The 16912-nt window shown below is 39.4% G+C and overlaps 1 protein-coding gene across 1 annotated transcript in view; it reads right to left on the reverse strand.

Moving 5' to 3' along the window:
• Positions 1–435: 435 nt before the first annotated feature.
• Positions 436–16912, reverse strand: part of gbe1b (glucan (1,4-alpha-), branching enzyme 1b) — an 86988-nt gene continuing 70511 nt past the window's right edge. Inside the window, exons 15-16 of the mRNA XM_033631368.2 lie at positions 11434–11551; positions 436–1359 (exon numbers count right to left, since the gene is read on the reverse strand). Coding sequence (XP_033487259.1) covers positions 1297–1359; positions 11434–11551 — 181 coding nt within the window. The 3' untranslated portion in view covers positions 436–1296. The remainder of the gene's footprint in view (positions 1360–11433; positions 11552–16912) is intronic.

Raw genomic sequence — 16912 nt, forward strand, 5'->3', positions numbered from 1 at the left:
TCAATAACCATCTCACATAACAGCTATGGGGAGCACAGGATGAGCGTTGCAGCTGTTCTGTGAGATGTTCAATCACCAAGTGAGTTGAGACCAAAGTCACAAAAGTCAGAGCTAATTTTGAGATGCATACATCGTTCTCTGTGTGAATTTAGGCTCTTCCTGTGTTTTCTGGAATGCCTGCAATAATCTCATGGGAATGCAATGTACAGTACCTAAAGAACATGGTGCTAATAACCTGTGGTGGAATTAGTCAGGTGTGTGAGTCACACCTGTAAAACACACACATAATTATGTGTTGATCATCAGTATCACCCTATTTTAGTGGAATATACCAGAATTCAAAGAGTTCAGTGAAATACATGACATAAATTGCTTTAATAGGATCTACTGTAGGAGAAAACCACACATTATATTCTGTTGGGGGGGGGGGGGGGGGGGGGGGGGCTGTGTAATTCTGCAAAAATTGTTACTTGTGCATTATACAACACACTGTGAACAATCTAAATTAGGGGATTTTATCACTTTGCTTTAGCTGCAAATTACTGGCTTAATAACAGGGCCATAAATAACCACATAAATGCTCCCAGTAGCTGCATAAATTCAAACATTACAACACAACTGTTTTCGATACCCATTAAAAGTATAATAATTCAAAGCAGCTTATTACTTTGTACAAATTGCAATATCTTTATACGTACATTGTCCCAAAATGCAAATTAACAAAGATTGATCACCATTGGTTACATATCTGGACGTTCTGATTTTCAAGTGCTGGTAATACTGTAAATCTCTTTGTGTCTTTGACACCAAAATATTATCTGTATTTAGCTACAAAATAATTAAACCAAGTCAATATAACATTCTAAAATATTCTCATTTTCTCTGAGCTTTTATCATCTATGAATGCTTGCTGTATTGCTTCCTCTGCCACAGTTGCTGGTCGTGTTTCAGATGACACGCCAAATTCAACAGAGCCTATAAATGGCTGCTGGCTAGTAGTGGATGGACTCGGCAGGGTTTTAAGTTTTAGCATCTAGCTGCTGGTTAGGTTGGACGCTTCCCAAATGGACCAATCTGTAGTAAATGGGGTTACACAGCATCTAAGGTTGCAGATGGTGTTTGAAAGCACACAAGCTCACAATGCTTTTTTCCCCCCATTTAGAAAAAAAACTTGAACACAAAAAGTGGGTTTGGGTAGTGTGCAAGGTTGACACTTTAAGATGAAGGTGATTGTTAACACTCAGTTTGAGGTTGGAATCCATTCTCGATCCTGGTCTCTGTGGAGACAATCATCCTCTAATAACAGTAATCTATCTCCTCGTTGGCCAGGACAATAGCTGTTCTGCAGGGGATGTAGACCTGAGAGAGAAAGAGAGACAAAGGGAGGAAAGAAAGAAGGGAGAAAAGTGAGTTGACAATTGAAGATTAATGATGTTAACGAGATCACCCATTTTAGAGATTACTGAGTCTTCACGTTTATCCTTTTTCAGTCAGACATGGAGGCACTTGGTGGTGCCTTGATGATCAGGCATGATTGCTTCTCACAATCAAGGTCGACATGACGGCAACATGAAGGGGAGGAGAAGGAGGAAAAAGAAGGGGACAGTGAAGAAGAGGATGGGAGGGTGTATTTAGAGGGATATTCAGATCTGAACAGAACAATAACTCTTCAGAGGAGACAGTAGACAAACACCACAGCCTTGATCAAAGAGGACTGTCAAGGTTAGAGAGGTATAATCAAAGTGTGACAGAGTTGCAGCTGCATAAAGACCTCTGGGTGGCACTGGAGTCAGCAGATCTACAGCTTAAAGTTGTGCCTGTGAGCTGGTTCTGTAGCATTTCATTTCAAGCTTTGAGCTATGGAGAATATGCATCCTGCCGTAGCTGGTGCTGCAAATTTCTTGATCACTGACTTAATTTGTCTGAAATTCATTTCATTAACATCACATTGCATTCAAAGCTTGTGCATTCAAGTGAACAATCCCCAAATGAGCAATCTTGCCTAAAGTGGGGGCAAAAAAATAATAATTTTCAATTCTGAACTCTCCAATCAATGCAATTACTATGCATTTCATCATCTCAATATATTGGCTATGCATCAACTGTAAACTTGAGATTCTGTGAAGATACAATCTGCCAGTGGGCATAAGCTGAGCTAAAAGAATCTCCCGAGTTTTGGTGGACTGAAGAAAAAAATATGTCAGCAAAAAATAAGCACACCATGAAAAAAAAAAAAAAGAAAAAGAAGGAACCGAGCCTGGAAATGTCAGATTCCTTATATGTACAGTACAAAGAAATCTTAGAGAGGCTGTAAGTTTGGAGCGGTGTAGCTAATAAAGTCTTTGATCAATCCTTTTGATATTCACAGTGTCGTTTGGAGGCAAGAAGCCACTGTGTACCATTAGTCATTTCAGATTTATGCCAAAGGAAAAACCAAGCAGACATAAATGATGCTATATTTCCCAACAGAAAACTGAAAAAGAGCGCAGAACTGTAAACAATTCAATCACCCCCTGAACTCTTCAAGCCACCCCTCGGCATCAGTAGATCTGAGCTTGCTGTGGATGTGTTTCTTTGGCAACAGTTTGTCACCGAGGGAGTCGAGCAGCCCAGCGCTGAAACACTGACACAGACATTGGTGACTAATTAAACAGTCACAGTGGGAGAGTCTCCATGCAGAAGCACCGCAGAGAGACGGAAAGGCAGAATGAATCATTGCACCTGTTTAGACAACAGCTACCACTGTGCTAACCTGGAATATGTCAACAGCTTTTATTTCCACCACATAGATAGCAATAGTGACAAATTCTAAATCAATCTGTGAACAAAGAGCAGCAGATAGTCCCAAATGTTGGCACTGCAATTAGCGGAAGACATTCTAATTAATGTACTTACTCCTCACAGCATGAAGGCATTATAAAATAGATGCATAGTGTACATAGAGTAAGTGACTTTTTATCCAAAACCCAAAAGAGATGAAGAATGACCACAGAGACACAAATCAACCCAAAAGAGATGAAGAACAACTACAAAGAGACACAAGAAACAGCAGACAGACACACAACAACAAAATCAAGAGAATGACTTCAGAATGACACAGTTGTATCATTTTTAATGCCCCTTTGTTCCTGTGTGGGAGGAATAGGGGACCTTTTGCATGTGTCCAGGGGTCAGTTGTCTCATAATTCATGGTTACTTTCAGTTACAAATAACAGCTATTTATTGATATATTTTCATATAAGAAACCCCTCATTCAAATGTTTCTAAACCCACCATTGCTCCCAACGCTTATGACTTCTCATTCCTGATTTACCTACAGTATGTTATGATCTAATTTAGATCACACAGCCAGTCACCCAATGTTAATCTAAATTTGTCCGTCATAATGTCACATAGTCCTCATCAGTGTAGCACATTCTGCTGCCAACATTTTGTGAAGGCGATGTGCAACAAGCAAACCTGGTCTTCCAGCATCTGACTGGATTTGTCTGAATATGTCCATAAAGCCTCTGCTGCTTTCTGATGAGTCATTTGCAGTAGGTGTTTATCACTTCACCAGCAGACACTCATAAACCACATTTCAGATCTGAGCAACAGCAGTTACTACCAGCAGCCAGACCCAACATTAAGTTACTGTACAACAGAACCTTTGCAAATCTGGCAATTTGTTCCAAGTTTTAATATCAGAGCTGCAAAAAACTGACATGAAGAGGAAGTAAAACAGTTTGTTTTTGAAGTACTGTATTAGTAGAAAGTTAGCTGAGGCTGTTTGTCCTTATTTAAACTTCTTTTGTCTTACGGGTGTTCTTGTATCGCCTCGCATCACACTCTCATGTGAGAATATGGATTTTTGACTCACTTCAAGAGCAGAGTCCAGCCTTTGGGCTAATACTCAATATGATCAATGTTCAAACACACTGATAAAGGATTCATGAGGTGCTTCACAGGAATATATCATCCACTAGGTTTCTGTATCCTCCTGACCAGGGCTGCTGCCAAGAGCGCAGCCTGACTATCTGTGCACTTAAAGTCTCCAGACATGTCTCTGTTTGGATCCATTACTCACTTAACAAGGATCAACTCCCTGTAAGCACTCCTGTGCATGCAGGTTGTACTTTAGGTAGGCCAAGGATCCGAGTGGGTAACAACACAAACCTGACTTGGATGGTTAACTGAGGTGAGACTCAATTAAAGGGTATTATCTGGTGCTGTTTACAGCCTGGTTCTTAATGTTTGTAGTTTTGTTGTTTGCTTTGTCACTTGCAGTGATATCACCAGTGTCACAGATCAGTGCTTAATACATTGAGTATTTTGTTATCATAGCTAATAGGGGTAATATAACATTAAGCTCCTGCAAAATGAGAAAAAAAAATTGTTATAATAGATTATGATACAAAATTGCAACTTTTCTGAGTTACATGTAGCAGCGTCTCAGTCTTCAGTGTACAGGACGATTTACACTACAAATTTTTAAAAAGAGATCTTTAAAATTGTGTTTTTATTATCTGACACAAAATAAATGAAAATACATTAAGAATCATGTCAGGATAACGTGATCTGCTTCATATACTGTAAACATTTAGGAGCCTCTCTGGAGGCCTCACCTTTGACCTGTTTACATTAGACCTCTGCTGTATTTCTTACTGCTGTCACAACAGGGGTTAACTGAGCATATACACATTAACTGAGCATATACACATCATAAAATCATGGCAAGTCGCCTTGTACAAAAAACATGCAGAACAGGCTATAGGTGGAAAAAAAGGTCAGATACCTGTGTGTACAGTGCATGCATATGTGTTTCATACAGTATACACAGTATGTGTGAGAGGGTTTAGTAGTACTGCGTATTTGTATGTGCTTGTCCTCAACGTCCTGTCACAGTTTTACTCTGTTAGTTCACACTTCAACATCAGGCCTTAGATGTTTCTGATGGCAGTGTATGTCTTTTGATCATTTGCTTCAAGCCTGCTTCGTTTCCCTCACTTTATTTCCGTTCCTCACTTCAGCTTAATTTCTTTTTGTGAAACTGTCAAAGGAGACAACCCCTTTGATGCATGCAAAGTTTATCAAAAGGTTTTGAAGCAGCTAATTACTCATCAGTGTTTCTTAGCATTACATCTCTGACATTATGATACTCAAACAAATCTGTAAATGGGACAAATACCGGAAGAGGTTGAACCCAAAACACATTTTCTCACTTGGAGAGTCGTTGTCCCCGACAACGCTAAGTTTTCGTCTGCTAAATGAATAAGTTGTAATCGTTCAATTGCAGTATTCCTAGTTCTTGATGTGCGAGATTCTCATGAAATGCCCTGCTGAGTACATCAAGCTGTCAATTCACTCACATGAAGGCTTAGCTGCAATATTTTTTTATTTGCATATGGAGAAGAGTGTATTTTTTTTAAATCTTTTTTATTCAGTTTCATGGCAAGCTGTTCAAACATTCACTCTCTTCATATTACTAAGGATGAAATTAAATGAGCCCGAGTGCTGATTCTTTTGTTATTACTTAACACACTATAGTATAAAAAACACAACAACAACAAAAAAAACAATGCTGGTAAGGAGCAGTGAGAGTGAGTTAAAACAGTAAATTTATGGACACAGACCACATAATGAGCCTAAAACTCACTATAAAGCTCAGTAAAGCCGAGAGGAGAGGCAGATTCGGGTGATCATTCTCAGCAGGTTCATCTCAGAGACTTTCTATTGCTTACTCCGATAGACATTATTTATCTGACTGCTGAAAAATGGTGACCTCCTAGACCCCTGAAAAACAAACAAAACCCCCCACAACAACAAAACTTTTTTTTTTTCATGTCATTAGCTGCAACATAACTGTAAAGTAGCTTTTTGTTACATCGATTTTTGAGATTCATTGCTTTTTTTCTTCTGTTGTAATTTGTTTTTAAAATGTAACAAAAAATTACCCTGGGTTGAGTTCTCGCACGAGCACAATTTGAATTTACTCAGCGAGTCACTCTGGCAATCAGTAATGATGCTCATTACCTATGCCCATGAAACTGAGCTGCACCAATCACATCGATGTATCTGATATAGGTGGGCCAGAGGCAAGCTAAAGAGATGACGACAGCGCTGTGACGACGAAGTCCGGATTCAGTCAGTACACATTGCAAGATGGCTACGGATGAACACCAGTTGTTTGAAACGGCTTTGGCAGCTACAATGAACAAGTTAGACTTGGCTTTTTCTCTAAAAGAGGAACAGAAGACGGCGCTCAAATCTTTCCTTTGCAAGAAGGACGTTTTTGTTGAGTCTAATCTACCAGTTAGCTCTGCTGGTAGATAAGCGTATACATCACCCCGTGTATTGTTCTGATTGGTCGTAGTGTTATCCAATTGCATGCAGTGATATTTACAAATGCATGCTTGGTGCTGCCCCTCGAGTTGGGCCATTTTCATTACTCATGGCCAGACCCTAAATCTTTCTAGATTTGGGTCTGGATTTCCAGGCTAACAAAAAACGTGGTCAATGTAAATGTTGCGGATGTTTTTTTACATGGTGAAACTCAAGATCAGTCTTAATCTCTTCAGACCATGTTTTGGAGCACTTGTCTCATACTTGACTACATTGGTCTGGCTCAGACAAACAGGATTTTAAGTCAAGACCACATCTGCAGGGATATCACTAAACTGCTTTTGCAAAACAGGAGTGTAGAAAGACGATTTCAGCTCCTTAGTGTTTTTTATATTTGTTTGCTCATTGAAAACAAAGGAAAATTCCCACATATAAAATTCACCTCTGCAGTGCCTTCTGATGATTTTATCAAGACATTTCTCATGGTACACTTATACATACACACATGCAGTATATATGACAATGAAAGAGGTGAATCAAAAGGAATTTTCCTTTATTTTCTGTGGGTGTTTTCATGGGAATGCGGACTGCCTTTGCTTTGCATGTTGCATGTTTATTGTAAAGTGTGTCATGCAGTGTGGGAGTCACACTCTTCTGGTCTTGGTCTTGACTTGGTCTCAACCCGTCAGAGTCTTGGTCTGGTCTCAGTCTGGGTACATTGGGGTCCTGGTCATAACTTGGACTCTAAACACTCTAAATAACTAATAGCTTTGTTAAATAATTCATGTTTTATTAACCAATAATAAAGCCATTATTTACAGCTATAAACCTGTTTTAAAGGGTGACACTTAGAGTTTTTAAACTGGGAAATCAAAGTAGTCTAGTCAACATAGTCTTGGCAAGATGTATAACAGATGATTACTGTATTTTGTAATGTAAAAAAAATATTACTGAAACTGAATCAGCACAGAAACAGCCTACCGACACCTACCACAATACGCAGCATTCCTCTGTTTACACTGTTGAACATGTCTAACAGTTTCTATTTTGTTCTTATGGTATGTTTGTTTTGATTTGATTTTTTTTTTTTTTTTGCAATGGAGAAAAAGACATGACTGAAAGAGCTAAAGAGATGTCACATAACAACAGTCGAGGAGCACATTTGTAAACACAGGGCGTTAGTCTTACATGATGTTCGCCACAGCCTGCCGGGCCACTGGGATGCTCTCAACTCTGCTGGCTTCATCCAATTATGTGCATTCTCAGTCTAAGGAGTGATGCGTTCTTAGGAGGATATATGAGTTTATTATCAGTCACAAGCAAGCTGGAGAACTGACAGACCCATTAAAAAGACAGGAGAGAAGAAGTTTGTGCAGACTTTAAAGCAACAGTTGTTAAATAAAACATGGATGATGTGGGCACCTTTCGCAGCCCCCGCAGAGGCTCTTATTCTTGTCATAACCAGGTAGGTGTGAGGAGGAGGAGGAGGAGGAGGAGGAGGAGGAGGAGGAGGAGAAGAAGCATCTTTATGCAAGACTACAGTCTCAATGTGCAATCTCTACAAGGGAGCCTATAAAGAGGATACAGTATGTGCAGAATGATCCCCACCCTGCCGACTGCCTCCCTCTCTGTCAGCCCCGTTCCTCTCACTCCCTTTCATTGCCCATTAATCCATGATGGTGCCAACATTAGCAGATGACTTGTTAACTAAACTTCACGTTTTGGCCAAGAGGGATGTGGGTGAAGCAGTGGTGTTTGAATTAATAAGACATTTAAGAGAATGTGGAATTTGAGCCCTTATCTGATGAAACCTAAGCTAATATGATGGAGGATCACTGTCTGTGAAAGAGGAAGAGGCTTTTTAAGGTTAAATAATGCTGAAATGATGCTCTAAATAGCCGTGTGAGTTTTGCTAAACACATTTTTGATGCATTAAAATGTTCTGTCCAACTTTTAACATACATGTAGAGTAATTTCCTCTATCCATTACCTGCAACACTTTTAGTATCGATCTGAGGAGGTTCAAGTTGAGTTCAGATAAACAAACAGCTTATCAGGTGCTGTGTCAACTCGGGTGCTAACTGAAACAGCTTAAGTGTACTGCCTCGAGATATTTATTATTTCACTAAACAAACGGAAAAAAACCACAGAGGGAGATGATGACTGTGCAGACCACTTCACAGACATCACTGTCCTCACGCATTAATTGGATTCATTAACATAAGATCTAACACATGCAATCAGTGGAGTTACAGTTGGAGTGTTTGGGTATCGGTGCTGATCCTCACTAATTCATCCCTGACCTTTTTCATAAACATCTTCTTGCCTTTCAGCATTTTAATCAAGCAAAAATTACATCAGGAAAAAAAGGAGACAAACATGAGGAAGATCCTCCAGCACTCTGCTTAAAATGCACATCAGTGTTTCCTTCTATATTCCAAGGACGATCTATTTCATGCTATTAGCCTAAAGCAGTCTCCATGATGGAAGCCCAGTGGTTCATTCTCCAAGATATTTTTTCCCCCCTCCATGACGCTGTGAGTTTAAGAGGCATGCACATGAAAAGGTAAGTTCTAACACCATGAATAATGCACATTGTTTGCCGGAGAATCTGAAAGAGCTGTAGATATCAGATTCACATATCGCTCAATGACTCCAGGATAACTGCCAACATGAGTAAAACGCATAGGAGTCAGATATGATTCTCACAAACAATGGATACCATCCCCTGATAGACAGATCCAGCCTTTTTACTGCAGCTATATTTGATCATTTTCTGGATTCTGCATTAAAAGCTAATCATATTAATGAGAAAGATACTAAATTATAGAGCAGTGGTTAAGCTGAGAGGCCCAGACCGGGGAGATGGTGGCTTTTTGCCAGAACAGGCCGTCCTCTTTCATGACAACACACTTAAACCTCATTAGAATGGCTCAAAAGGATCCTCTCACTACAAACTCCATTTCAAGCTAATTAAATTGATTTGTGAAACCAAACATGGAACATAAAAGGACAAAACATTAATACACTGACAGCTATTTCATCATATTTTGTAATTGCTACAAGCAGGTTGTGCGTTTACCTCCTTCCCTGCATGAAGGACAACACTAAACTGCTGTAAACCATCAATATCCACCTGGTTCATGCAGAGAAAGGGACATGTTTGATCACTATTGTACATTAAATACTGTTGACAGTGTTGCAAAGAAAATGCAGTAATGCAAACCAGTTAGAGATTTCTTTACTCATAGGCTCTGTTCTATTGAAGCAGCTTATTTACTGTACTTGCTGTTAACGTTGCCTTCACAAGTTCATCGTGGCTAACACATCCTATTTTTCTTGTTTATTTCTATTGTTCAAGTGCGCCCTCAGCAATTAAAGCTTTTTCCACAATCACATGAAAGATGGGGGGTAGTATGTCAGGATCACAGACTGTAAAAATAATGGACATAGCTACTGTGACATCACTTATTGGTTTGTAGACTCTGGTTTTAAAGCGTTGAGTTTGGCATTTCGGCTGTCACCATCTTGGTTTTTTGGGGCCAGAAGTGACCATATTTGGGCAAGAGGCTGGCTGTGGAGGAGCGAGGAGTGGATCTGACTGAGAAGCCGAGTACACTACCGGCAGACAGCCTGTCACTCAAAGTGTCCTGCCCTTAAATATGCATAACTGTAAGTCTTAATAAAATATAAATTGATGAATTTTAAAACAATTCACAAAACCTGTTGTGTTTTAGCTCGTCATTGTTGTTTTTCCAGCGGCTTTTTAGCAACCAAACATGGGTGTTTATTAGTGACCTATGGCGTTTTTTTGCAGCGGCTGGTTAGGCAAAACAATTGGTTGGTTTTTTTTACTGAGAAATTCCTGCTTTTCCCTCCAGGATAGGAGTACAAAGAGTGGTTGTTTTTGCTGAGATATTACTGTGTTTCCTGCTGGGATTGTGCCCCCCAAATTGGGTATTTTCAGTCAAAACATGATCTTTTCCTAACCATAACGAAGTGGTTTTTGTGCCTAAATCTATCCACACATTAATCACAGTGTCGTTGAAAAGTTACATTTCTATGTAACTGCTACATAATAATGTGCCAATGTAACATATGCGTAGTTTGCAGAAATGTACAGTGCCGACATTTTCTCTGGCAATTAGGTTGGGTAACAGTCTCGAGCCTTGCTGTTTTTAGTAATGTTTACACTGTGGACGCCTTCAAGGAAGATATTCTGGTGTCAAACCAGGGATGCTTTAGCCCTCATCTGTTGATGAGTGGATATACTCCTTAATCTTCTGGGCACACACTTATATAATGAGATTTAGGTGTGCAACTAATAACATTAATGAAGGCTGCCATTATGTTTTTCTGTGCCAGTGTCAGGATCCAGGTACTCAGTGGGGGGTGGGATACTTAAATGGAATAGCATTGTTAATGCTATTGGTAACACCATGTGTTTTTCCTGCTATTTGTTGTGACATCAGACAAGTCAAAATGTCTGAAATGAAAAAGGCATGCGAGATCAAAGTAATGCCCTAAATCTAAACAGTATACAAATACCATCAGGATTAAGGTAGTTAGTACACAAGAACTGAATGCACCTTTTGTACATTTAGTAGTAATTGAGAATGACGTTAAACATGTGACTTGGTAAGGCTACTGGCAAAATACATTTGGACACAACAAAGCAAAATTAAAATGTTGTCCAAAGTTTTAATCCTTCATTTTTTTATTCTCTGAGATACTTCTGGAGCCATCTCATCACCACCCACTGCAGCTTTTGATATTTTTCAGCCGTGAGCAGCTCCTCCATTACTTATGTGCAGTGCATTGTGGGACAAGTGTCCATCAACAACGCACTCCAGAATCATTTAGTATGCATACTGACATTTTTGAGTACACTTAATTTTGTCACTTTTTCAGTCTGAATGTACAACATCCTCCAGCCATGTTAGAATTAGTATGCAGAGTGGGATGATGATACAGCATAGGTTATTAGAAAAGTGGTCTAGAGACTGGACTCGACTACAATGGCGCAGGACTTATAATTGGAGTACCCTCCATATTTAGGACTCTATGACGTTCAACAAAAGATGACCTTTGATGAGTCAAACAAAGAATTACCTTTATGGAGTTGGAGCGACCGTTGAAGGGCTGGGCATCTGTGAAGAACTCTGTGTTGTGGTCCAGCCGTCCGTGACCTCCATACTGAACCATATCTGAATCCAGCTTGATTTTGTATCTGACAAAGACTGACGTTAAGGCGCAATAGCAGTGGGAAACTAGATTATAAGATCTAAGACATAAGAAGCACAAGAGAAGGTTTTATCACCAGTGCTTTTGGTGTTCAGAGTTGGTTTAGCAGTGCTCAGCTGGTTTATATTCATTGAAATCCTCACATCCATCAGCATTCATCTCCCCTTCACAGCACTACAAAGTGACAGAGCGGAGCCCTAACAGACAAAGAGAACGCTGCCTGAAATGAACATAAATACAAAAGTGATTCAGCCATGGCTCAGCCATCCTGTCTGCCTGTCTAATTTATCCAATTTGCTGCATAAATAATGAATCTAATCAAAAAAGTGATCCAAATGAGTGACAACAAATACACTGCCTATAAAAAGTATTTCATGTTTTTGAATCGTAGTGGAATAATTAAGCTTTTTTGACACAGATCAAGGAAAAAAAAGGACTCAATGTCAAAGTGAGAGTAAATATCTACAAATTGACCTAAAATAAGTACAAAATAACACATAAATGACTGCCAAAGTATTCATCCCACTCAGGTTAATATTTAGAGGCAACAGAAGGCATCTCTGCATTTAGGTCTGACAATGACCTAACAAATGCTGTATCAGCTTTGCACATTTGAACACTGCAAATGCACTGTCCTATTTTTATATACAAAAATGGGGTGTTGCTTGGTGCATCGCTTGACTTTTTCCAACAGGGCGGTCAGGTGACAAACTTTATCATTTAGCAGCTAAACACTAAATATGTTGATGAAAAAAATGAGTAAGAAATAGTCAATGCAGTATCAGAATCTTGATTCATATACGATCAGCGCTGCCTACTTTGACAGGAGGGTCACAGGCAGTGATTGACATGACTGACAGCAGCGTTAGAGACTCCTCGGTTTTGATTGGTTGTTTTCAGTGTAAACCTGTAACTGCCTTTGATCATGTTTAGTAAAAGGTGTCTATACCGTATGTATGTAACTGAGGGGAAAGGGTTGAAGGGGTAAGAGAATAACTCACACTGTCCGCTGTGCTTCTGAACAAGGATGCTCAGACACTGGAGAGCTGACTGATGGCAGCTTGTATAATAAGGTTACAACAGTTTCCTGACATATCTGCGTTCTTGAAGAGGAAGCTTAGCATATATTCACTTTTTTTCCCAAAAGAGCAGAATCAAATCGATTACATGATGAATTATGCCCTTAAGCAGGGGTAAATTGAGAATACTGGCTAATGTGATATCTAAATTGTTAGAAAGGAGCTCCCAAAGTCTGTCTGAAGAAACAATTTCTCAGGGAGACTTGAGAAAATCCCTCCTCTCTTTCTTAAACTGCTCGACATTAGTACAGTCCCTGTCTTGTTGCTTGACAAAAAAAGGAGGGATGTCGGAATTAGTTACAAGGCTGTTATTAATGTCAGAGGAAATATTGAAGAAACTTTAAAAGCCTGATTTAAAATGCAAGAAAGTGCACTTTGACAAGTATGTACATAAATATATATTTTATCTGTGGACTTCTCTCCAGGCAAAGTTTTGCTCTGCTCATGCCAGTCAGGAATGCTTAGTAGCCTGCTTGTGCACCCTGATGTCCATGTATAATGTAAATACCCATGAACATCTGTGCAGTGCATTATTTACTCCTGTCTCTCAGGGACAGGAGCTGTAAGGAGTGGTACTGTAAAAAACACCAGGAGAGAGGAGCAGACATGTAAACAGCCCCCTAATTGGCTGGCTGAATAATCACCTTATCTCCCCATAGGCGATATTGTGGAGTTTGAGTGTGATCCTCAAACACTGCCTCATTCTGCCCCAGAGCCGAGAAAATTCCGCTTTTGCTGCCTGCTTGTCTGCTTTGATAGTGATGATTAAAAAGAAGTGCTGCTCTGTGCATTGTTTCTCCTGAGGAGGAAGATCCCCTCCTCCACACCTTCACTGCTCCACTCGCCACTATAGTTGTTTTATTGACAGAACAGACTCATTTTGCTCTGAAGGCTTTACAATAACTATCAGAAGAATATGGAAATAGTCTCTCATAGGTTACAGTGCTTTGAGGAAACTGAGAATATATCAAAGGTTAATCCTCCTAATACAAACAATGAAAACCTTGGCATTGAGTAATTCTAACAGTGCGTGGAATACATTTGTGAACTGTAAAACTTTTCCAATAATATGTTTCACAACTGATTTGGAGTTACAACACAGTGCCCCTTCACACAGCTCATGCATTTCCAGTCTTGTGGATTGCATGTGTATTGTATGTGTGCATGTCTCTGGCACAGCGCACTCTGGAAATGAGGCATAGTTGCAGTAATTCACAGTTCCCTGGCAAACTTCTCTGCAAGGAAGTGAGCACCAGCACAAATTGGTAGTTGGAAGCTTTGAGCGATTACGTCTTTGTTAGTGGCTACAGACGGCTGCAACAACAGCTTGCAGTTCAGCTGTAAAGTATTGTAATCAGTACAGCCTTTGTGAATAAAGGGGAATGATTTAAGAACACAATCAATTTTGCCCAATGAGCAGAAAGAAAAGAAGGCAGTCCGAAGCTTGGTGATTAGAGCCATTGATGACCTGAAAACAATCTGGCCATGACCATGATTGCAGACCGAGCCACCACTTAGTTTCTCCATCAGCTTGTCATTTACTTCTGGTTTTATGAAAGTAATAGCACCCTGGCATGGGTGAACAAGAGCTGAACAAAATGTGTGTGCACATCTGAAGAATGTGACATGGCCTTGTAAGCATTCTAAACACCCTATTTTGGCTTTTTTAGGGTTGACTTTTCCCTGCCGTCTCTTCAGCTGGTGCAGGTTATATCAGAGTCTGAGAAATGGTAGAAACAGCTTCTGTCAGAGGAATAAAAGGACCAGTCTAACCAACAGCTGCTGAAACTCATATAAACTGATATAAAGTGAGACCATAAATTTCAAATTAAAGGGATGTCCATAATTTTGTATAAAGAGCATGACGCCTAAAGTACTGTTTAACAGCCTTCGGCATAAATTCATTTTATACTGTTGTTTCATTGCTACAAATTTAGGGAGATGTAGACTGTAGTTTGTAATGCTTTACATAGAAGAAAATATGAGGATCACCTTTTTTTAAAATTATTGTTACATATCAAATAAAACTCTACAGCAATATATTTGTAGCTTTGCATTTATCTAGTTAATTTTGGTAAATTTCTGTGGGTTTTTGCGCACTGGAGGGATTGTATTGATGGAAGAGGGTTGGTGATGACTTTTTTAAGAATCTGCTGAAGTCTTTTGTGGGTTTTTACATCTGAACTGTTGAACCCGACTGTCAGATGATGTGAGAACACTTTCAATTACTGCAGTTTATAAAAGGCATGATTTGTTCTTACTCTGGATTTATTGAGCTGTTGAAGAAAGAGGAGTCTTTGCTGCCCTTTTTTGACAGTGTAGTCTGTGTTGATGCTTCATCTAAGTATGTTGCAGAGGTTGGTGCTCAGATAGGTATACTATTGTAGTTGACAAGTATTGAGCTTTTGTGGTGTGGTTTATGCCCTTAAGTAAATAATAATTTCATGACTTCTGGATGTGTTGCACTACAGATTACTCTCTGTTCACCAGATAAATGCCTGATTTACCTGGTCATAATAGTGTGCTTTATTGTTATTGGAGATAAGGCCTAAAAATGCGTGTGGCATATTTAAATATGCTGCCAGAAGAAAATGTTGGCATTGTATGTTTCTGCAAACTACAAATATGTCACATTTGCACATTTCATAAGTGACGTAGTACATGAGTTGGCTTTGTCATCAGGAGGTGGAGGGAATGAGGATTGCGTGATACCTGGGTGAGACGCCTGCCAAGTTGCAGACCACTGTTCGAGACCAACAAAGAAAAAAATAAAATCAGTTGTTATTTAGTGAGTCATTGCTGTGTCTCTAGGGGCTATGAAGGCATCAAATGTGGATGTTTCATAGCAACCCTTCTCTTTGTTTTTGGCAACTTTTTAGGCACCAAACATGGGTGTTTTGTAGCGAAACTTCACTATGTTTTCAGCAGTTTTTTAGGAACCATACGTGGGTGTTTTGTAGTGACCTGTCATGGTGGTCATGTTTCAATGTATCTGCTGCATCATGACATGCAAATATAACATATCCGTGGTTTGCAAAAATGTACAATGCCAAAAATTTTTTCTTGCAACTGAGTTGCATATTTAGCACACCCTGCCTTAGAAACCTTGCAGCACTGATGGACACACTCCATTAAAATGGAGAACAGGGCTGTGCTTTTTCACGCAGAGCTCAAGCCGATCTTTAAAGATGTTAATGATGTAGTGGGATATGGTTATTTTAAAATACAAATAAAGCAAAACTGTTAGCTTGTTGAAAAACTTTGTCAATCCATCTGAGTTGCTGTCACCATGTTCCCTGATTAATGAGTTAGTTTGCTGAATACAATGATATCATAATCAAGACAAATGTTGGCCAAAACAAAAAAAAATAAGACCCAAGTTATAATAAAGTGAAATTTTCCTCGAATGCCTGAAATAAACATGCTCCTCTATTTATATACAGCATATGAACACGACAAAATTTTGATTTCAGATTAAGCCTCTGGATTGATGAAAATGTTTATGGATGATATCTGGTAGAGTTACAACCCACAGAGAAAAGTAATGCAACTTTGTTTATGCCATCCATCTTGATGCATCTCGCAGCACGCTGTGGTGGTAAAATAAATAAATAAATAAAAGGATGCATATTTTCCTTTTTCATAAACTTTATCTGGTACGTTCTAGATAATATCAGAGTAAATTATTGTCACCTATGTATGACTGTGTGCATTTTATTCTAGTTAGTTAATGTCACTGCACCTGTAGTTGAATTATTCCAAACGGCATTCAAGGAACGGCTCAGACAGAAAAGGAGAATGATGACCTGACACAATCTCAACTGCCTATTGGCACAGTGTAAATCAAAGACCAATCTGCCCTGACAGGTACAGCTTTCATGACGGGATCCAACTGGGATTTCAAATACTCTAACCAGCCAGATAAAGCCCAATGCCTGAAGAATGTGTCCACCACGAGTCAGAGAGAAAATAATAAAAAACACTGATGGTTTGAGTGCCTGTCGAAAAGCTGACGTTGACTGCATTTTAATGGCCAACATTTTTGGCGAGGTGCTTCGCTCAACTTTCTCTCCTGTTCCTCGCGGCGAGAAAAAAAAAAACACACTCAGAAGAGGACAATGAGAAGCAAAAGAGAAGCTTGTCTAAAAATATGAAGAGGCCAAACAGTCACTGTGCATCCTACTACAGACTGGTACTGAGGGATGATGACGATATTGCAGCTGAGTTGTTATTTATTTATCTTAAAGTTAAGACTGCAGATTCTCAGT

The sequence above is a fragment of the Epinephelus lanceolatus genome, chromosome 4 (assembly GCF_041903045.1).
Source record: "Epinephelus lanceolatus isolate andai-2023 chromosome 4, ASM4190304v1, whole genome shotgun sequence".
Classification (NCBI taxonomy): domain Eukaryota; kingdom Metazoa; phylum Chordata; class Actinopteri; order Perciformes; family Serranidae; genus Epinephelus; species Epinephelus lanceolatus.